This window comes from Torulaspora globosa, chromosome 3 (genome assembly GCF_014133895.1).
Source record: "Torulaspora globosa chromosome 3, complete sequence".
NCBI lineage: Eukaryota > Fungi > Ascomycota > Saccharomycetes > Saccharomycetales > Saccharomycetaceae > Torulaspora > Torulaspora globosa.
Genome location: NC_050729.1, coordinates 464,405 through 486,025, shown reverse-complemented (window position 1 = coordinate 486,025; position 21,621 = coordinate 464,405). Strand labels below are relative to the sequence as shown.

The following is a 21,621-nucleotide window of genomic DNA, read 5'->3' as shown; positions in this document are numbered from 1 at the left end:
CAAGCCACGAGAAGGACTATTATTGAAAGGCCATGAAAGCTTCGGCAAGTACTCAAACAAAGAAGATCTCTACATTTTCTGCTGTCTCATTAACTGATGGATCTGTAATTTCAACTATCATTTTTCATTTCGTTTTCCAATGTAATTTAATACCATTTTATTGTTAGTAATCTTTAATTAATTGTTGGAGGAAAAGGGGAAGATTAAGGTTTTATTAGCTTCATTAATATTCTATGCTACAGCGAAAATAGGGAATCTAGTTGCACATTATTATCTACCTGGTTGTTGCACCATTGAGAAACTTTGAAGTAAATTGCGCCGTACCTTGGTTTCTTGAACTTCAAGATTAATGAGTCCAGTTTTGTCGTTGGGTTAGCAATTTCTTTGATTACTTTCTTGCAATTCGATTGAAATTCTGTGTCAGAGAATGGACGAATGCCCCCGCTATAGTGCACGAAAGTTTCATCCCATATTGGCTTTGTCCTGTCCTGTTGAGTTATTCTCTTCGCTATAAACATTGCCATTGCGCTTGTCACGGAGGGTTTAATGTCAACAAACCTGTGAGAGCAGATGATGAATTCAAGGATGAATTTGGCAATCGACCTTGTTTGTAAATCATAACGGTCGGCTTTTGAGATTCTCCTGAGAAAATTCATGGGGTTCGGCCACCCTATGTTAAACTCTAGAGACGTCAACATGAACATCTCCGCGTTCTTGATGTCGCTCTTGGAAGCAGCACCATCCGTAATATATGCATAATCAGATAATTTTGGCAAGTTTACTTCTTCAAATTTGGCCGCTATGAAAAGTGAAGTGACCGCCAGTAGTTGCAGTTTGCTCAAAGTCACTTTATTCTTTGATAGGAATCTATCCATCAAATTGATTGTAAGAAACAGCGTCTCAGGATAGCATTGAAACTTTTCATGAACTTCCACCAGCCAGTCGATCAAAATCGCTCTCATCGATGGCCTTAGATAGTAAGGCGATTGCGTATCTGTTAAATAGTTGTGTAACGGTATCGTCTCCTGTTCTCTCTGGTAAAGATGCTCAAAGATTTCGTTTGTGTAATCCACCACCATGCAAATATCCGACCTCTCGTCAGAATCTAAGTCCTTCCAAAGGGGTTCATCAGAATCCGATTTTTGTTTCTTGCTCCTCGAAGCATCTGCTGCCTCAGCGTTCTCATCCTCGTGGTCCCTATAGATCTGTCTTTTCCTCAACGGTACAAACGTGAGTTCACTGTTTTCTCTTCGTACCCTGTCCAGCTCACCGAACCTTGTGTATTGATTGTTCACCGAGACTTCGGTTAAAGCCCTGCGACTCTTGGCGACCGCAGGCGTCGCATTTTTCTCGGACACCGTGTTGGAACGTTTGACAGCTGGGATCTTCTTTGTGCAACCTGCAGCCTTCACCGCATCCAGCTTGTTGACGCTGTTGCTTGAGCTATTGCTAGAACTATTCTCCACACTATTGATGCTTGCCATCGCCGATACTCAATGATTCCAACAACCCAGGAAAGACTTCGAAAGACCAACTAACGACAACCTGAAAGCCCTTCAAGTTAAATATACTCTGCAAACAGACCCAGCACAAGTCGAAGCAAAACGGTAACGCGTCTTTTCGCTCTCTTGCAGAGATTCAAACGACAAACTGGTCAACTCTATTCACGCATCCGTGAAGACCCTAGGCAGACACTCGTTTCCTGCCTTTACTCTTAGTAGAAAGCCCGTTGGCGACTTGCTCATAGACACAATAACCGCGTTTACGCGTTACGCGTTGCGGCAGCCAAAAAGCTCAGCAGCCTGACGCGTAACCTAGCCGATGACCTGACGCGTAAAATTCTGTCCGAGTGCAGGAGCCGTTCGGACACTTGGCCGGACACTCATCGCGTCAAAATCAGCCGTAAGATACGTGGCTTTAACAAGCGATGAGCATATACTAGTTAGAAGGAGGATAGTCGAGTAATTCTGAAGGCAAATCCATCGCATAACTGTGTATGCATCTTTCTTATGTATCGTTGAGTGAGTAAATTTTCTTCGCAGTCTGATCTGACTTGCGTTCGCTTGTAGTTTGTGGGGAGGTTCTTGGGCTTCGTCATCCAGGTCAGTTTAACACACTGGTGTTTCGACTGAAGAGCTGAAGTGAAACGGTTAGGAGCACTGATTGATTCATCTTTGCTATACTGTGTAGGTGAAAAAAAAATTAAGCTCGCACTCAGGTTCGAACTAAGGACCAACAGATTTGCAATCTGCTGCGCTACCACTGCGCCATACGAGCTCAACTTGGAATTTTAGGCTCTAAGTGACAACCATAGCCGCTGGTAAAAGGCATTTAGCCATGTTGTACAAAACACAGATACGCACCACTGTGTAGAGCCGTTTCTGACTGCACCAGTGGAAATAATGCTTGTGGGTCGTCGTATTGTGAGTTCATTGATCTTTGTACTGCCCTGCGTTTGTGCCTTCAGCGTCCTTTCGCAGAGCAATGCGCCAACATTGTTGAAGAGGTTGGACAGCGCTAAAGGCAGTCCCAGAGCTATAGAGGTTCTGAGGTTGTTGGTGAAGCTTAAACACCCCGATTCTGTGGGATTGGGTGCGTATGCAGCGTCCGATGTCGTCGATACCATTGAGCAGATCATTGTGCTATCAACACCGGGGAACATATCCGCTAGGTTCTTGAATCAGGTGCGAATCAAGAGCAACGATGTTCTGCAGTTGAGCAGCATCTTGAACTCGGAACTGAATAGTCTGTCGTGGCATTCCCGGTTACTTTTCGGCTCTCCTGTGTCAAAGATTGTGGCCAATTATTTGGACTACGAGCTTCGCTCCGTACATTTCCTCAAGGCACAGCTGGTTCGAGGCAGACAAGCAGACTTACAGCGAGAAATTCGGCTTTGCCTTTCACGATGTACAGCTGCTTTGATAGCTTCTCGGTCGACTGTTTCGCTGATGCAGGCAGCAGATATCTCACAGTTACAAGCTACCGTCCAGCAAACTTTCGGTAAAGCCGAAAGCCACGTTTCCCAGGACGTCGGAAGAAGTCTAGCAGTGTCAATCACAATGCAGAAGAATACGACCCTTGCAGAGGACCAAATAAAGTACTTGAGGGAAAACTTGGCGGTGATCATAAAGTCCGGTATCTTCATGGTCTTTTGTTTCACTTTCAAGTTCTACATCTGTACCTTCGTGTTTGGAGTTCTATTAACAATGAGCACTGCCATTTGGATCGCCATCTTTCTACAGTTGATGGACGTTTCATCGAACCAGCATTAAGTGTCGCTTTAAAAACCGATACGTTTTCGCGGAGTTTCAGGTTCAAAGCTAAAACGTGGAGCAGCTTCTAGTACTTAACAGAGTATAGGAGGGAATCATTCAAGAGAGCCCAACTTCTTGATGAGTTCGCAATCCGGGTCTGAGAAAGACTGGACAGTTTCGCTCATCTGAGATATAACCGCTTTCGTAAAACGACATGTCGACTAAATCGCTCGCAAACAGCGTCAGAAGAGCCTTTGGAAACTTAGCGAAGCACAGAATCAATACTAAGCGGCAGTATCCAACAGCAAGCGTTTCTGCAGCTCCGACTGCTATTCCTCTGTACGAGATTATCATCAGACTGCCAAATTTGTTCCCGAGGTCCTACAATGATTCGGTAAGAGACTATAACGATTTCTGCGGGAACACCGACGAAAAGTTCCAGGAAGAGCTTCTCATGACCTTGCCGTTTTTTGGAGAACCTGGTGGCTCCAAGAGGGCAGAGATAATAAGAACAACCATAGATGATGACGGGAATTATATCAATGAGTTTTGTATTATGCCGAAAAAGACTTGTCGATTGGACAGAATGAAGCATTTAATCTTTATTCATGGCTACGGTGCAGGGATGGGATTTTTCCTGAAGAATCTAGAGAATATACCTCTCTTGAATGATGAGTGGTGTATCCATGCAATAGACCTTCCGGGATACGGGTTTTCTTCTCGCTGTCGATTCCCATTCCACTATCCAACTGATACGATTACCGATGTTCACAGCTGGTTCCATGACAGGATCAATCGATGGTTTCAGAGAAGAGAACTTCTGCAAAATCCTCAAAACAATATAATAATGGCACATTCGTTGGGTGCTTATCTAATGGCGTTGTACTCTTCGAAATACCCTGCGCATTTCAAGAAGATCATCATGTGCTCGCCGGCCGGCATTTGCCATTCTACGACTGCTAAAGCCGTTGGTAACGCCAATCCTCCTTGGTGGTACACAAAGCTTTGGGATAGAAATATATCGCCATTCTCCCTCGTTAGAGGATCCTCCCGCCTGGGTTCCAAATTGACAAGTGGTTGGACATACAGGAGATTCAGAAAGCTGTTGCATGAAAAAACTGAAAGGAGTACAAGGCAGTTTGAAGCGCTACATCGATACAGCTATGCCATTTTCAACAAACAGGGATGTGGAGAGTATCTATTGAGCTTTGCACTCCGGTGTGGCGGAGATCCTCGTATTCCGCTGGAAGACACGCTATTCAAGAGAAAAGATAGTGGTTTGGAGAAGGGTGATCTTGAGTGGCTTTGGCTTTACGGTGAAAGAGACTGGATGGATGCTAACGGTGGAAGACGTGTTTCGCAATGCTTGAACGAAAATCTTGGGCAGAAAAGTGAAGTCTTTGTTGTCCCCGATGCTGGCCACCATCTCTATTTCGACAATTATGAATGTTTCAATAAAATCATAGTGAACCAAATGAAAAGTATTTAACTAATGTTTTATTTTCCCGATTGTTTCTCCTCTGTTTGTTATTTAAACTGAACTTTTAACGTTTAGTCCTCGGGTTCTAGTTTAGAGAAACTTCCAAGCGTAGTTGATATAAACAATATAAGAACTTCTACTAAGTTTCCGAAAAAGAGCTATTCTGGATAGCACTTAGCGATAGTTACTATGAGAAACATTTAAACGTTTCGACGACCTACCTTGGGATGTCTTAAGAGCCATGGTTCGATCGGCGACTTGTTTTATCTTGCTCTTGATCTCATTACTTGATCTATCTAACCACCGCCCGCAATGATTCTAGACGCCGTAGTGGTGAGAAGTGAAAGTTCATTACCACAACAGGATTGTTGGCTACTCTACGAAAAATACGCTGATTCCTTACCGATAGCTAATGAAATAAGAAGAAAAAGCCCTGCTCCACCGTACGAACCCTGTGAATTTCCACAGCAGAGAAGAAAGCACAGATTTGAGACTGTAAAAGAAGTTTGGCATCAGTTTGCTTCCCGATGTTATCAATTTCTTCAAGCAGTGAAGAAAATCGTGCTGTCTGAGGAAGCAACTATCATACTAGTATTTCTTTGCCTAATTCTTCTCTTAATTTTTATTTATTGTTTTATGAAGGTGCTTAAAAGAGATATCTGTAGCTAAATATGCATCTATAGATTTCTAGAGCTGATACTCCAGAATACCAGTAAAAACCTACATTTTAATATGAGAAGAAAAAGCATCTAGCTGACAGTAGTAGTGGAAATTCGACTTCATTGGGAAATCAACGAGACATTCAATATAAATTAATTAACGAATCTCGCTATCAAAATTTTAACTCTCGGTAGCCAAGTTGGTTTAAGGCGCAAGACTGTAACTGTTCAAGAAATCTTGAGATCGGGCGTTCGAATCGCCCCCGGGAGATATTTTTTTTCGCAACGGCTTCTTTACGAGCCTCAAGCTCTATCAATACCGTAATGGTTTTAAAAGATGTATAGATTTACCGGTTTCTCCAAGGGCCACAACTCGAAGGATTGTGTTTGCTGAATCTGGGATAAGGGACTGAAAGATATCTCCTCAAATGAATAGCTATTTATAAGGATGTTAATTTGAGCCAACAACCCTTTAATCATCATGGAGTCAGGTGTTTGATGTTATAGGCCTGCGATGTCTTGGAAACGCATTAAATATTTTGATGTTGATTTCTACACGCCAGTCTCATATGGCAACAGGACCCATGAACTGTGTCGACTGCCGAATGGGATTATAACTTTGCTGATTTCGGATCCCACAGAGAGCGCTATTGGCTGTTCGTTAACGGTCGCTGCTGGATCTTACCATGACCCTGAAGAGATTCCGGGGCTAGCTCATCTTTGTGAACATATGCTTCTTGCGGGAGGCTCAAAGAAGTATCCCAGCTTAGGTCTTTACCATGATGTGATAGCGAAAAACAATGGGTCGCATAATGCTTTCACTACTGGCGACCAAACGAGTTTCTATTTTGAGTTACCAGATTTCCATCAGTCTTCAGACACTAACTTTGAAAAAGTAGCAGATATATTTGCATCTTTCTTTGTTGAACCGTTGTTCGACCGTGCTTCGATCAACAAGGAGGTTTATGCTATCCAAAATGAACATGATAGTAACGTTTCTAATACGACTAAGATATTGTACCACGCCACTAGGTTGCTGAGTGACCAAAATCATCCTTTTAGCCGGTTTATGACGGGCAACATGTCGACTCTCAGGAGAAACGCACAGTCAAAGGGCTTAAGCCTGAGGGGTTCGTTATTGCGCTTCTTTAGGAAGAACTATGCCGGTTGTAGGATGACACTATGCATCAGAGGGCCCCAATCGGTGCATGGCCTTGCGAAATTGGCACTAAGCACATTCAGCGATATACCGGCATTTTCTCCTGAGGAGAAAGGTCCGCCAACAAATAATTCGCATAATCTTCATCTAGGGCAAGATGAGAATCCGTTATGCATCAATGTATTGAGGGACGCGTGGGCAACAAACCTCCCTACAGCGTGTTGCTTCCCAGACGGCCCGGTTTGCAATGCAATCTTCGTAAACTCAACCAAGCACCCGATTGCCAGGTTTTTGTTTCCAGTTCTACAGCGCAACACGATTTTTACAAGCAAAGATTTTGCAATCTATGCGCAATTCTGGGTCGAGTTATTTGGGGACGAGTCACCGGGGTCGCTTAGCTACTACTTGTCGCAGCATGGTTGGATAACATGCTGTTATGCTTACAGTTCGGATTTTTCTTTCGATAACTCAGCGCTAATTCTCGAGCTTTCTCTGACAAACTCTGGCTGGCAAAATATCGAGCTTATTGGACAAGTTATCCTCTTCTCCATGATACCTGCGTTCAGTAAGAAAAATACAGTTGAGTTAGCACGATTTCTGAGTGAACAGTTCAGCATCGACATAATAAAATTTCTCTCTTCGACTGCTGACGGCTCGCCTATGGAGGAATGCTCACAATTGAGTAGCCTGCTACAAAAAGATCTCCGAACTTCTGATATCTCGTATATTTTCAAGGGTTTACCAATGCTTATGGATTGCACCGCGAACGTGGGCCTTTTCGGTGAAAGCAGGAGCAGCAAAGAATGGTGGATAGGCCAAGCAATCAAGTTTCAAAGCTATCTGAAAAGTTTCATGAGTTCATCCAAGATGCGAATGATATTACACGGTCCGTTGCGAGATTGCCCAATGTTCGACTCAGCGGTACAAGGCAAGAATACGGCTTTTGACCAATTCTACGCGTTTGAGTACTTCAAATGTAACCTCGACATAAAAAAACCGCCGCAACATTTGACGCCATCGAGCTTATTTCATATCCCGCTAGCGAACGATTATATACCGACATTTCACAGGACTTTCCTTTCTTTACGGGCGAAATTGGAGGAATCTTCCCAGAGATCCAAGGAAGCATCTCTCGCCTTCTCAGTTAGACGCACCGATCTACTTGCGGTTCCACGTCTGGTGAGCCGAAACGAGAAACATGACATGTGGGTTCTCGATGAAGCTTCGAACTTTTCCTCTCAGACCTTGGTGACTTTTGAGCTAACTAATCTGCAAATCAAGGCTAGTCCAGAAAACACCATAAATTTGGAAGTCTTGGCACAAATAATTTCTTTAACTTTGTCATCCGACCTATATCCAGCGGTTAAACTCGGATTCTCGTTACAGATTTTTCCATCTATGCAAGGCGATGTTCGATTGAAGTTTACAGTTGGTGGATATTCAGAAAGAATATTGCAGCTTATTAAAGCATCAATTGACGCTATTCAGAGAACCGCCAAGGACTCATCTTTTCCATCCAGAGAACTGTTCAGGAGTGCTCGAGTTCTCGTAAGAAAAAAGTACGAAAATGCGGCGAACGAGAACAGCATCAAGCTAGCTAGCGTTGGGCTTTTGATAATTATGGAAAGGTACATGTGGACATTAGAAGATTTGATCGAGGCCATTGAGAACACGGATATCAATGCCTTCAAGGAATTCTGCGCTATGTTTGCTAACAGTTCTACACACTTAACATTGTTCATCCAAGGTGACCTTTCATGTGCCGATGACATAAATGGCTACCTCGATCACAAGATTACTCATCATCTTCGAGCATCTTTAACAGAAACTCCACGTAGACAAAAAACCAGTTCGACGAAGCGGCTGGATCCCGGTACTAACGTCTATTTCAGGTACATGGGCCGAAAGGATGATCCTACCAATTCCATCGTGTATTTTATCCAAACAGGATTGCGAAATGATCAACAGAGTTTGACCTATAGCGCTCTGTGCGAGTATATCATGTCCTTCTCACTCGTCCCACAGTTGAGGAATAGGAGACAGCTTGGTTATGTGGTACTTGGCGGACTTCGTCTGCTTTGCGACACCATCGGTCTACATATCACTGTAATGTCAAGTTCTCCGTCCACCATCCTGGAGGATCATGTTAACCAGTATTTACTTTACCTTGAGGATGACGTACTGAACACACTGACAGAGCAAAGATTCCGGACGGATATCATCGAGAGCTTCTTAGGCCTTCTAGAGAAGGACGGTTTAGATAAGCTCGAGAAATATGCTGGACCAGCGGACCTCTTGGATGAACTTGCTGCCAACATCCAGCATGGTGATACATCTGTACTACAGAGTCATTCAATGAAGAGACACAAAAAGCTTGCGAATCAGATCCTAGCTGGACAGCATAACTTCGCGGACTATGGGCTTGTAGATCTTGCCATGCTCCGCCGGCTGACCCTTCACCAATTCAAGGCATTCTTCGCTGAAACCGTATCAATTCGTTCCAAGACTAGAGCTAAGATCTCAATCCTGGTCGGAAGCCCCTTGTCCGATGAACAGATCACCAGTCGTGCAATTTTTCTGCAATTACAGTGCCTATTCAAGCTTCATGGGCTTGTTATCGAATCAGACAGGCTACGGGATATAGTCGACAGATCTGCTGGAAAGCCTACAAGACTAACGAAAGAACTCTACCAATATTTCCACGCTCGCCGCGAAACATGGAGACTTTGCACCCTGATATTGCGAGAAGTACTCAGAATGTTAGCCGTGAATCTAAGGTCAAGGCGTGATAGAGAAGCGGCAATGACAACAATAGATCAAGGGCATGCACCAGCCGTCCAGCTGACATACATGGAGGATGTGAACGTATATAGAAGGGAATTTGTCGAGTCCCATCCTTCCCTATCTAAATAAAAGTGGGCGAAACCACTAGAAAGAAGCTCGGAACTAACTAAAGTGTCGATACAGAAAAGGTGGTTTCCACCAAGATGAGTCAGAGATAATGGGACTTTATTCCGCGGCAAAAAATAACGTCATAGTGAAGAGTATAAAAGGCACAAAGACCCTGAAGAGCTCGCCAGATTCATGGCCATTCTCCGGCTCCCAACGCTAGACAGGGCAAGATGACTGTTTCGAGTAATGACAAACTGAGCTTTGAAGAGGTTAGTGATCCCGAGATCATTCGATACACACACTCTAAGAATGCTGCAACTTGGAGGGGACTGCAGACAGTAGATCAGTATTGCGAGAGAGAGCGGTTGTTGGGTTCTTCAGACATTGCTAAGAAGGGAGAATCAGCAGAGATGAGAAAGAAGTTTCCGGGACACGAATTGCTTGGTTTGAAGTACTTTGTGTTAAAGAACACGGAACTGGAGGCTACTAGTGCTACTAGCCAAATCGTAGCCAGTTGTGAAGCATTGTGTCGGCTCGGTTATGCGATACATCCAGGTTCTCGTGGTAAAGTAGTTCCAATTCTCACAGCCTGCATCGGTGGGGTGTTTACTTCACCTGAACATCGAGGCAATGGGTATGCAAGAGAGATGATTCACAGTCTAAACAGGCACTTTGATAGGCTCAGCGAAGCGCCTGATGCTCCGGACTTCGTAAAGAACACGGTGATCACCCTCTACAGTGAGGTCGGAGAGTATTATGCCGAAAATGGTTATCAATCTTTGCATGTTCCCGTTCATGTTATCACAGAAACTGATGTACTTCTCGACCGTTATTGCGACACACTGCCAAAGGAAAAAGGTAGATTTCTGCGGTTTGATGATTATCCTGACTTGGTTGATCTTCAGAAGAAACAGTTTGAATCCAGGCTCTTGAAGCTGCATGAAGAGTCACCCGAGAAGTTTATATTTACGGTGGCGGCAGACATTGATATCTACAAATGGTTTCAAGTTCGTGATTTGTTCCTGATGGACATGACCAAAAGACATCAAGACGATTTGAAATTCGGAGTTGCCTTGGAAGATAATAGCCACATTATATGGCATCATAACTGGAACGACAACTCCCTAGTGATCGTGAAAATATTCATGGACGATCATCAAAGCTCCACTCATTGTGAGCATACCTTGCGGCGCCTGATTAGCCATGCGATTAACGAGATCAAGACCTGCGGGTTGCAATCGCTGGTGTTTTGGGATGAAGAAATTCCAATCAAAAATTTTCCAAATCTATACGCAGTGCTTAGTGAAATGGAGCAGGCTTGCAAGCTGTATGTCGAGAATGGGTCGCTCAGTGCCGTGAGACCTCCAAAAGGCTTCACAATGGAAAAAATTACATGGGATAATAATACCAAGTTCTGTTGGTTTTGATCATCTCTACTATATACGGGATCAATCATCTATAGACATTCCCTATCTTTAAGTGGCATTGCAAGCATATATAGGTAATTCCCTATTTAGCGGTGCTCGCGCACGCTATTCATTAACAGTTACAAGCAGTGGATAAGAATAATCGCCTTTCAATAGCAAGCCTCAGGTCATCTGCCAATGGTTCCAGAGAGAATGGTAATATGCAGCTGGCGTTGCAGGTCTGTATTTGAAGCCACGAGGCAAAGATATGCATTCTGTTTTGCACCAAGAAGGACAGTAAAGACATCAACAGTTGACTGGAAACCCATCAGGTCCACTCGTACTCCAAATGAGGAGGAAGCGAGAGGCAAGGGATATGGCCGTCAAATAGCGTTAGGATTAATGTTTGCGATGCCGGCGATTGCATTTTATTTAGGTACCTGGCAGGTTCAGAGACTGGAGTGGAAGAACAAGCTGATAGCCAGCTGTGAAAGCCGGTTGGCATACAAGCCAGTGCCGTTGCCCAAGAGCTTCACTGCCGACATGTGTGAAAACTGGGAATATCGGAGGATCATCCTGAAGGGCAGGTTCAAGCACGACGAAGAAATGTTTGTTGGTCCTCGTGTGTTGAATGGCCAAAAGGGTTATATCCTCTTTACACCATTTGTAAGAAAGGACAATGGCCAAAAATTGCTGATTGAAAGGGGCTGGATTAGTGAGGAAAAGATTTCACCGGACTCGAGAAACCTAAGGCACCTGTCGTTGCCTGATGGAGACAACGTTGAGGTCGTGTGTCTTGTAAGAGTTCCGCGCGAGCGTGGCTCTTTCCAATGGGAGAAGCAAGACAAAGAATCCAGGCTGTGGCAAGTCCCTGATCTCTACGAAATGACCAAGGTATCAGGATGTCCCCCGATACATTTGCAAGCTCTTTACGATTTGAAGGACCACCACTGGGAGCAAACCGACAGCAGCGCCGCGCAAATGGCTCCCCAACAGAAATCCAAGTGGAAGTTCTGGTCGAGGGAAGATAATAATGCCGGTAGTACAGATAAAGAGATCAATTCGAGCTTTCAGTTGTCTTCCCCAGCGGCCGCAGAGCTCGGAGAATGGCAATTGATCAAGGCAGGTGTCCCAATCGGAAAGAAACCGAAAATTGATCTAAAGAACAATCATTTGCAATATTTGATTACGTGGTATGGTCTCTCTTTTCTCAGTACCATTTTCCTCATGATCGCGCTAAGAAAGTATAGAAGGGGAGGAGCCATTTCTCAAGCTGTTTTAAAGAAAGAAAAGTTGGAGCATGCACAGAGGAACATGTAGATCAACCAGCCGACCTAACTGATAGTAGCAGTGGCATTTTAACTTGTAAATAGCCCATTTTAAACCTTAGCTATATTTGATATCACGAATGACGAAGAGATCATCGCGCTATCATGATTAACCGATAATGGACTGGACTAACCGTCGATAAACAAAGTGGTGGTGGGCGGCAGAGAGAACGCTTTCTGCCGATCTGGGATATCTATGAGCCAGGATAAACCAAAGATTAGTGGTAAAAGGTCTGCCACTGAATACAGGCTCTCCATTGCAAGTAACTCCGGATCGCGAAGATCATCATTAGTTGGCATTAATGACAATGGCCATGGTTCGATAGGCGGGGGTAACCGCTCAATAGCCATCAGTGGAACCAGCGAAGAAGAAGAAGATATGCTCAAGGCGTATATTTTGCCTCAGGTGCGGGAATTCACCGATTCTCTGAGTACTTTGGATGCCAATTTCACGCAGCTCAATTTCATTCATGAGAGTCTTGTTGACTTCAACGAGTCTCTTGGCGCCTTACTCTACGGCTTAATGTGCAATTCGTGGTGTGTCGACTTCCCGTATGTGTCGCATGACATTGCAGGAGAGTTGAATGTGTTGGAGCGCCTGGAATCTCTGGCGGCAGAGAAAGATCTGCTACTGGAACAGCTTGAGCAGCTTAAAAACCAAGACAAGAAGCCATCCGAAGACAATACCAAGAATACACAATTTGTACGACCTGCTCATCCCGCTACTCAGATACGCAGACCCAATCAACGAAGATTGATCGCAACGCAGAGATTGGATGATGATGAAGAAGACGAGGTAGCCAACAGTGAGGCGTCCTTCGTCTCCAATCCGACGATGGAGTTCTCAAGGCCTCATCAGAGAGGGGTAAGCAAATCCGAATCCCGTCATTCCAGCAGACTGCGGCGAAAATCCATACTGCATACGATAAGAAACAGCATATCGTCGACTTCCGACGCTGCAGCAAATCAGGATCCCAATTTTAGCACTGGAATGCAAAAGAGGAGCAGGTTATCTCTAGGTGGTGGTGCTACTCGAGTGCTCACAAACTCATCGCCGTTCAAGTCTGCCCGGACGCAGGGAAATGCAATTCGTGTCCCGTCGCAGTCAAGGAACCAAACTCTTGCAAATGCAAGGACCACCTCAACCCAAGAGAGCCGGAGACAAGGATCCGCAACCGTTAGACCTCCTTTCAGGTGACAACCGCTGTTCAGTAGCCAGTTCAAGCGGTGAGCACGTGACCTATACCGAAAGGCTTCACAAAGCTGAAATGCTCGAGAAGTTGAGCAAAAATCGAGAAAATGCACGCCTAGATGCGCTTAATGAGCGATGAACGACGAGTTGTCACTGGTATATAAGAGGGTGCGATATCGGACACTAAAGAGATCTGGAGCTGTTAAATGTTCAGAGTGAAGCTAGAGAAAAATGAATATGGATATGGGTTCAACGACTAGCATGCCTAGCATGACAAGTTCGATGCCAATGGCTAGCAGTACATCTGCGAGTGGCTCGGGTTCTATGTCCGGAATGGATATGGGTATGAATTACTATCTGACTCCAACTTATAGGCATTATCCCGTTCTCTTTCAGCACTTGTCTGCCGACACAAGAGGCAAGGCATTTGGTATTTTCTTGCTGATAGTGGTGGCCGCATTTGTGTACAAGTTCCTACTGTTTGTGAGCTGGTGCTTGGAAGTGCATTGGTTCAAGAGGTGGAATAAGACCAACAAATACAGTACTTTACAAGTTGCGAAGGAGACAAATAATGTACGGGAATCCGGTGGTAAGGACTACTATGCTGATGCTGGTTTCGACGTGCAAACTCTTCCCAAGATCCCAAACTTCATGTTTGACGTATTCAGTCCGTCGCTGATCGATTTGTTCCACGACCTCATTAGAGCATTATTGACTTTCACAGCAACGATGATAATCTATATGCTCATGCTTGCAGCCATGTCATTCGTCCTGACCTATGTCTTCGCGGTTATCACAGGTTTGACATTTGCTGAAGTCTTCTTTAATAGATGCAAGATATGCATGTTGAAAAGATGGGACATACAAAGAGAGATTAAGAAGACGACCACGTGTCCAGGTACCGGAGATTGCCAATGCGGCAGACATGAATGGGCAGATGCAGAGGTAGCTACGGTGACTTCCGATGATCAAGGTACTCGAATTCAAGATAAAGATCAAAACGAAAAAGGTTGCTGCCCTCCTGTTGCTGCGGAGCCTAAATGCTGCTGCACTGAAAAGGCAGAGGAGGATGAAAGAAACATAGAGACGAACATCCTGGAGAGCTCAAAATTACAAGAACAAGCCGGTAACATGGACTCCAATTTGATGCCAGCCGAGAAGTTTCAATAATGATAATGTAATGGCTAGGTTTATAAAAAATTTAATCTACAGATAGCATAGAACCGCTAAAAGAGGGCCTATCTAAACGTCTTTGTAAGTATTACCGGTTCAAACTAGTTGATAATCTGGTCTCATAAGTATGGAATAAGATATCGTCATGAACGAAGAAACTGAAAAAAGTTCAGACGTCGTCACCTTAGTGGATGATGAACAATACTTTAATAACAGTCGTGGTGATACAAAGAGCGTATTCAGTAGCGTTTTACTGGCCTGTTGTAGTAGCATTTCGGCAAACTGGTTTTGATGTCCGACCCTACAAATGATGCCAGGGAGGGGGCAGCTGTGAGAGATGAAGAGTTGATATCCAATGGAATCATCGATGACAAACCGCCTAGCGACGAAGAGGAAGGCGAGGATGTGTTTGATTCGTCTGAGGAAGATGAAGATTTAGAAGAGGATGAGGAAGAAGCGAAGAAGATCAAGGAAGGGTTTATTGTTGACGATGAAGAGGATGAAACCCTGGAAGGTACTGCGTCGAAGAGGAGGAAAAAGCACAAGAGAAGGGCCAGAGAGGAAGAAGAAGAGGATAGACTCTCTGAGGATGATCTCGACCTGCTTATGGAAAATGCGGGCGTCAAACGAAGTACAATAACACCGATCGCTGGGAAGTTGAAGCGATTGAAAAGAGCGGGCGACGAAGAAGCTCATAATGAAGAATCCAGTGGTACGGCGCCATCAAGAGGGGATTCAAATTCCAAACTAGAAGACTTTTTCTCGGATGAAGAAGAAGAAGATGAAGGCATGGCGAATAACGAAAGAGGAGCTCGCGATCGCCATCTTGAAGGCGAAGCCTTGGATGACGGGAGAGACCACAGAGCAAGTAAAGGTGCTGTGATGGATGAACTAGATGACTTCATTGAGGAAGATGAGTTTTCAGACGAAGATGAAGAAACAAGGCAGCAAAGAATTCAGGAAAGAAAGCTGCTTCGAGAACACAGAATGAAGCAGCCGGTTCAGGTGACAGGATTGTCTTCGGACAAGATAGATGAAATGTACGATATCTTTGGTGATGGACACGACTACGACTGGGCCTTGGAGATAGAAAATGAAGAGCTCGATCAAGGTACCGCGAATGAAGTTGTCCCAGATGACGAGGGAGAAGATAGGGATGACGCCAGGACTGGAAAGAAGAAAATAACACTTCAAGATATCTATGATCTTCAAGATTTAAAGCGAAACCTGATGACTGATGAGGATATGGTTATTAGAAGGGCTGACATTCCAGAGAGATATCAGGAGTTGAGAGCAGGTCTATCAAATTATAATGAACTTACCGCTGAAGACCAGGACTTAGAGAAGAACTGGATAAGCGACAAGATATCTGTTGAGAAGAACTTCGATCCATCCTACGATTTGACAGAATTCAAGGAATGTATTGGTAATGCTATAAAATTCATTTCACAAGAAAACTTGGAAGTACCTTTCATCTATGCTTATCGTCGTAACTACATATCCTCCAGGGACAAAGATGGCTTTGTTTTAACTGAAGATGACTTGTGGGAAATTGTCAGTCTGGATATTGAGTTTCACAGTTTGATTTATAAAAGAGAATATGTGAAGAGTTTCTACCACGAATTGGATATAAGCGATCCGATCGTGGACGATTACTTCAAGAATCAAACGACAGGTTCCACAGCCGAATTGAATTCTCTGCAAGATATTTACAACTTCGTTGAGTTCAAATATGCGCATGATATTAACGACTTTGTGGCAAGGAATTCAGGTAGGAAGCACTTGAAAAATTCCAGTTATGAGAAGTTCAAGTCAAGTGCTCTTTACCAAGCTATTAGTGATATTGGTATTAGTGCCGAGCAGGTAGGTGAGAACATTAGTTCACAGCATCAAATACATGTCCCCGTGGATCACCCAGATTTGACCCCACATGAAGTTATTAAAAGTATATTGAGTGCCAATAGCGCCGATCTGCAGGTATTTACTTCCAATACCGATCTGGCGCTTGACACGGTGAAGAAGTACTATGCGCTTGAAATAGCGAAGAATACTAAGGTCAGAGAAAAAGTCAGGTCAGATTTTTACAAATATTACTTAGCAGATGTGGTATTGACATCAAAGGGGAAAAGAGAGATTCAAAAGGGTTCAGTATATGAGGATATCAAGTATGCTATTAACAGAACCCCCCAACATTTCAGAAGAGACCCGGACGTGTTTTTGCGTATGCTGGAGGCTGAATCTTTGAATCTTCTTAACGTGAGGTTACACATGTCGTCACAGTCTCAATACGTGGATCACATGTTTCAAATAGCCTTGGAGACCACTAATACATCTCAGCTGGCAACAGAATGGAATAACTTCCGTAAATCAACCTTTAATCGAGCAATGGATCAAATTTTCTCAGATATCTCTCGTGAGATAAAAGACGATTTATCCAAGACTTGTGAGAAGCTGGTGGCAAAGACTATCAGACATAAATTTATGACGAAGCTTGATCAGGCTCCATTCATTCCAAACAGCAAAGATCCAAAAGTTCCAAAAGTTTTGACATTGACCTGTGGTCAGGGTAGATTTGGAGCTGATGCCATAATTGCAGTCTTCTTAAACCGCAAGGGCGAATACGTTAGGGACTATAAGATTGTTGACAATCCATTCGACAGATCAAACCCCGAAAAGTTTGAAGATACGCTAGACGAAATCATTCAAAGCTGTCAGCCAAATGCCCTAGGAATTAACGGGCCTAATCCAAAAACCCAAAAATTCTATAAGAGATTACAGGAAATTATCCATAAGAAGCAAGTGGTTGATAGCAGAGGACACGCAATTCCAATAATTTACGTTGAGGATGAGGTTGCGGTTCGCTATCAGAACTCTGAACGAGCAAGTCAAGAATTTCCAAACAAGCCACCTCTTGTGAAATATTGTATCGCACTTGGACGCTATATGCACTCGCCTCTAAACGAGTACGCTAATCTTTCTGCCGAAGAGTTGGGTTCATTGGCAGTTCATCCGCATCAGACTTTGTTGCCAAGAGAGAAGTTCTTGAAAGCACTGGAAACAGCTTTCGTTGATATCGTTAATCTAGTTGGCGTCGAGGTCAACAGGGCTACGGATAACCCTTATTACGCTCGCTGCTTGAAATTCATTTCAGGGTTTGGTAAGCGTAAAGCTATCGACTTCCTTGAATCTTTGCAAAGATTAAACGAACCGCTACTGGCTCGCCAGCAGTTAATCACTCACAATATTCTACACAAAACGATCTTCATGAATGCGGCTGGTTTCTTGTATATTTCGTGGAATGAAAAGAGGCAAAAGTACGAGGATCTGGAGCATGATCAGCTGGATAGTACTAGAATCCACCCTGAAGACTATCATCTGGCTACCAAGGTTGCTGCTGATGCTCTTGAATACGATCCTGATGCAATTGCAGAAAAGGAAGAGCAAGGAACAATGAGCGAATTTATCGAAATCCTACGAGAGGATCCCGACCGCAGATCGAAGTTGGAATCATTGAACTTGGAATCATACGCGGAAGAGCTTGAGAAGAATACTGGACAAAGAAAGCTGAATAACTTGAATACGATAGTTTTGGAGCTTTTAGATGGATTTGAAGAATTGAGGAATGATTTCCACCCTCTGCATGGAGAAGAGATTTTCCAAAGTCTTACTGGAGAAAACGAGAAAACTTTCTTCAAGGGTGCCATTGTACCTGTCAGGGTCGAGAGGTTCAGACACAACGATGTCATTTGTGTCACGAACTCGCTTGTGGAATGCATTGTTAATGCACAACGTCACGCAGGAGCACAGTATAAACGCCCCCCCGGAGACATTTACGAGATAGGTAAGACCTATCCTTCCAAGGTTGTCTTCATCGACTACGAGAATATTACCGCGGAAGTATCCTTGCTGGAGCATGATGTGAAGCACCAATTCGTCCCAGTCAATTACAGCAAAGATCCCTCAATCTGGGATCTAAAGCAGGAGCTCGAAGACTCCGAGGAAGAGAAGAAGATAACAATGGCAGAGGCTCGTGCCAAGAGAACTCATCGTGTGATCAACCATCCTTACTACGTTCCGTTCAACGGCAAGCAGGCCGAGGACTATCTAAGAAGTAAAGAACGTGGTGATTTCGTCATCAGACAATCCAGTCGAGGTGATGACCATTTGGTCATCACATGGAAGCTGGATAAAGATTTATTTCAGCATATCGATATCCAGGAGCTTGAAAAGGAGAATCCCCTGGCTCTGGGGAGAGTGCTAGTTGTTGAAAACCAAAGATATCACGATCTAGATCAGATCATCGTCGAGTACTTACAAAACAAAGTGAGACTGCTGAACGAGATCACCTCCAATGAAAAGTTCAAACGTGGGAACAAGAAGGAAGTGATAAAGTTCGTTGAGGATTACTCTAAGGTCAACCCGAACAGATCGGTTTATTATTTCTGTTTTAACTATAGCAACCCTGGCTGGTTCTACCTGATGTTCAAACTAAATGCACAAAGCAAGCTTTACACTTGGAACGTGAAGCTGACGCACACAGGCTTCTTCCTCGTTAATTACAATTACCCTAGCGTCATTCAGTTATGCAACGGTTTCAAGACCTTACTGAAGTCGAACAGCAATAGAAGCAGAGGCGGCTACTGAGTCGCTGAAGCCTAATCCAAAGCAATCATGAAATTTGAACATTCAAATGTATATATATATATATAAATTGTGTCGAATTAAGGGACTATTCGTGCAATGACAAGGCAAAACAACTGTAAATCTTAGACGGTATCGAAATGATGTGACAAGCATAGCTTTCGCCCCTGAGAACGCTAGCACATACTGCGAGCTCGATATGCAGCACTATGGCTTTGCTCAATAATCATAACATTGATAGCAGTACTTTCAAGATCGGCGGCTAAATACGGACTGGCGAATTCTCAAGAGTCCATCACAGATATTTCGTTGCTGTAATGGTCCAGATACATGAAACCTTGCTTCAGGTCAACACCGGCTGCTTTGATTGTTCCAACCACAGCTTACGTCCACTTTCAACTGACTACCTGCAAACAACATTTAAGGCTTGTTTGACGTGGGTCTCCGGCGAGTGGTAGCAATCAAGGCTCAGAGTAAGATTGAGGAGATCGAATCGCCTGAACTGAGCATTCAGACGACGAGATTGCACGATGAAATCAGATATGGCAACGGAACCGTCAGCTAGCTTGATAAGTCAATCATAGTTAAGCAGGATGTGGTACTATTGGCATCTACGAGAATAGCGAGCCTGGAAAGTGGTTTAGAAGTACGGTTTGCTACGGAGTCGTAAGAACTTGACTCAAGCCACATTCTTGAAGTGCGATCTAGCCGGCTTGATCAGGTCAGTCTCTGCAATTACGAGTGATTTAAAAATTCCTCCCAAGCCTTTCGAGCATTACCTTCCTCATTCCCGCGTCGGCCTTCCGATGGAAGCCCAGTCACTTTGAGGTTTAATAAAAGACAATGGAAACCACTTGTTGACAGACGCTATGCCTTACAGAAAGGTCTGTACACTTTCGGTTGAGCGTAGAGTGTTCAGGATCTGAGTACGATCGAGTTGATTTGATAGTGTACCACCGAGATGCTGAGGTTGTCTTCCATCGCTAAGATTAGAGCTGGCGCAGCACGTAGGGTCCTTTTGGGCCCTTGCAGCTCATCTTTCAGCCTTTACAATGCACCAAAGATGCATACACTGTCGCCGCAGCTGTTTGCAATACGTTCAAAATTTAGCACATCCACCAAACCGCCATCTGAGGATAATAAGGTTCCTGTAGTCCAAAAGGCTGCGAAACCGTCCTTGTGGGCTAGGATTAAACATGAGGCAAGACACTACAGAGATGGCACGAAGTTACTGTGGCTGGAGATAAAGATTTCTTTCAGGCTTCTTTTGAAGCTTTCTGCGGGCTATCAGTTGTCTAGAAGAGAATTGTTGCAACTCAAAAGAACCACTCAGGACATCGTCAGACTAGTCCCATTCGCAGCATTCGTTCTAGTACCTTTTGCAGAGCTTCTTTTACCTGTCGCCTTGAAGTTGTTCCCAGATATGCTTCCTTCGACTTACCAGTCAAAGAAGGATAAACAATCAAAGTTGGAGAATCTCAGGAAGACGAGAAATTTGGTTGCTGGCATCATCAAGGAAGATTTATCCCATTTCAAACCGGCAGATATATCCAACGAGCAAAAGGCAGTTTTCAATCGGTTCTATGAACATGTGCGTAAGACAGGCGAGCCTGAATCACGTCAGCAGCTAATTCAGGTGGCAAGACTCTTCAAGGATGACACAGTATTGGATAATGTTACGAGGTCGTACTTGGTCGCATTAGCCAAGTATATCAACCTGCAGCCTTTTGGCACCGATGTTATGTTGCGTTACCGTATCAGATACAAGATGTTGGAATTGAAAAAAGACGACCTCTCAATCTACTACGAGGGTGTGGAACAGTTGAGCCCTGCAGAGCTCTTCAACGCGTGTGCCTCAAGAGGCATAAAGTGCAACAACGTAGATGAATCCACCCTGAGAGACAACTTGCGGATCTGGCTAAATATGAGGCTGAAGGACAAGATACCGTCTACACTGCTGATCATGGCCACTGCCTACAACTACGGTGAGGTAACCTCCAAGAAGTCCCTGTATGATGCACTTTGTGACGTGCTAAGTGGTATACCGGATGAATTATACCATGAAGTGAAAGTCAACGTTGTGCAGGAAGATGATGTATCGCCAAAGCAGAAGCTGGTCCAACTAAAGGAGCAGGAGGAAATCATGAAGGAAGAAGAACAACAAGAAAGAAACGCTATTGTCAGGGTTAGAGACCAACTGAACTTGGACGACATCGACCATCCAGAGCACCACGAAGGTAAGCAGATACCTCAAGTGAAAAAGTGAACATCCTCAATCAATCGAGAACGTGCAGATCGCTGATATACCCTTTTATGGATAAATCCAAACGTCTTTAAATAGCTGAAAGAGAATATCTGATTGTTAAGAGAATATCTGATTAATATTAGTAATCAGACATTCTCTGAACAAGGGGGGGTAAGATCTCCGGAATTTTGT

The 21,621-nt window shown here is 44.0% G+C and overlaps 11 protein-coding genes and 2 non-coding genes across 13 annotated transcripts; 11 read left to right on the top strand and 2 right to left on the bottom strand.

Annotated features, from left to right (window-relative positions):
- Positions 1-236: 236 nt before the first annotated feature.
- On the bottom strand, positions 237-1,484 carry HG536_0C02460 (cyclin family protein; the record flags this gene model as incomplete). Its single annotated transcript, XM_037282857.1, has 1 exon — positions 237-1,484. One exon carries the CDS (start codon positions 1,482-1,484, stop codon positions 237-239), a length of 1,248 nt encoding a protein of 415 aa, XP_037138752.1.
- Positions 1,485-2,205: 721 nt separating this feature from the next.
- Positions 2,206-2,277, bottom strand: HG536_0Ctrna1C. The gene has a single exon. It is a non-coding gene; the product is annotated as a tRNA-Cys (tRNA).
- Positions 2,278-2,402: 125 nt separating this feature from the next.
- On the top strand, positions 2,403-3,272 carry HG536_0C02450 (uncharacterized protein; the record flags this gene model as incomplete). The annotated part of the gene is made up of 1 exon (XM_037282856.1): positions 2,403-3,272. One exon carries the CDS (start codon positions 2,403-2,405, stop codon positions 3,270-3,272), a length of 870 nt encoding a protein of 289 aa, XP_037138751.1.
- Positions 3,273-3,468: 196 nt separating this feature from the next.
- CLD1 (carboxylic ester hydrolase) lies at positions 3,469-4,743 on the top strand (the record flags this gene model as incomplete). The annotated part of the gene is made up of 1 exon (XM_037282855.1): positions 3,469-4,743. One exon carries the CDS (start codon positions 3,469-3,471, stop codon positions 4,741-4,743), a length of 1,275 nt encoding a protein of 424 aa, XP_037138750.1.
- Positions 4,744-5,046: 303 nt separating this feature from the next.
- Positions 5,047-5,403, top strand: HG536_0C02430 (uncharacterized protein; the record flags this gene model as incomplete). Its single annotated transcript, XM_037282854.1, has 1 exon — positions 5,047-5,403. The coding sequence occupies one exon, from the start codon at positions 5,047-5,049 to the stop codon at positions 5,401-5,403; it is 357 nt and encodes a 118-aa protein (XP_037138749.1).
- Positions 5,404-5,578: 175 nt separating this feature from the next.
- HG536_0Ctrna1Y lies at positions 5,579-5,664 on the top strand. The gene is given in 2 exon segments: positions 5,579-5,618; positions 5,628-5,664. It is a non-coding gene; the product is annotated as a tRNA-Tyr (tRNA).
- Positions 5,665-5,907: 243 nt separating this feature from the next.
- On the top strand, positions 5,908-9,465 carry AXL1 (Axl1p; the record flags this gene model as incomplete). The annotated part of the gene is made up of 1 exon (XM_037282853.1): positions 5,908-9,465. The coding sequence occupies one exon, from the start codon at positions 5,908-5,910 to the stop codon at positions 9,463-9,465; it is 3,558 nt and encodes a 1,185-aa protein (XP_037138748.1).
- Positions 9,466-9,674: 209 nt separating this feature from the next.
- On the top strand, positions 9,675-10,871 carry HG536_0C02410 (uncharacterized protein; the record flags this gene model as incomplete). Its single annotated transcript, XM_037282852.1, has 1 exon — positions 9,675-10,871. The coding sequence occupies one exon, from the start codon at positions 9,675-9,677 to the stop codon at positions 10,869-10,871; it is 1,197 nt and encodes a 398-aa protein (XP_037138747.1).
- Positions 10,872-11,048: 177 nt separating this feature from the next.
- Positions 11,049-12,170, top strand: SHY1 (cytochrome oxidase assembly protein SHY1; the record flags this gene model as incomplete). The annotated part of the gene is made up of 1 exon (XM_037282851.1): positions 11,049-12,170. The coding sequence occupies one exon, from the start codon at positions 11,049-11,051 to the stop codon at positions 12,168-12,170; it is 1,122 nt and encodes a 373-aa protein (XP_037138746.1).
- Positions 12,171-12,374: 204 nt separating this feature from the next.
- DAM1 (Dam1p) lies at positions 12,375-13,376 on the top strand (the record flags this gene model as incomplete). Its single annotated transcript, XM_037282850.1, has 1 exon — positions 12,375-13,376. The coding sequence occupies one exon, from the start codon at positions 12,375-12,377 to the stop codon at positions 13,374-13,376; it is 1,002 nt and encodes a 333-aa protein (XP_037138745.1).
- Positions 13,377-13,601: 225 nt separating this feature from the next.
- On the top strand, positions 13,602-14,540 carry CTR1 (high-affinity Cu transporter CTR1; the record flags this gene model as incomplete). The annotated part of the gene is made up of 1 exon (XM_037282849.1): positions 13,602-14,540. The coding sequence occupies one exon, from the start codon at positions 13,602-13,604 to the stop codon at positions 14,538-14,540; it is 939 nt and encodes a 312-aa protein (XP_037138744.1).
- A 294-nt stretch (positions 14,541-14,834) lies between these two features.
- SPT6 (chromatin-remodeling histone chaperone SPT6) lies at positions 14,835-19,187 on the top strand (the record flags this gene model as incomplete). The annotated part of the gene is made up of 1 exon (XM_037282848.1): positions 14,835-19,187. The coding sequence occupies one exon, from the start codon at positions 14,835-14,837 to the stop codon at positions 19,185-19,187; it is 4,353 nt and encodes a 1,450-aa protein (XP_037138743.1).
- Positions 19,188-20,145: 958 nt separating this feature from the next.
- YLH47 (Ylh47p) lies at positions 20,146-21,450 on the top strand (the record flags this gene model as incomplete). The annotated part of the gene is made up of 1 exon (XM_037282847.1): positions 20,146-21,450. One exon carries the CDS (start codon positions 20,146-20,148, stop codon positions 21,448-21,450), a length of 1,305 nt encoding a protein of 434 aa, XP_037138742.1.
- Between the last annotated feature and the right edge of the window lie 171 nt (positions 21,451-21,621).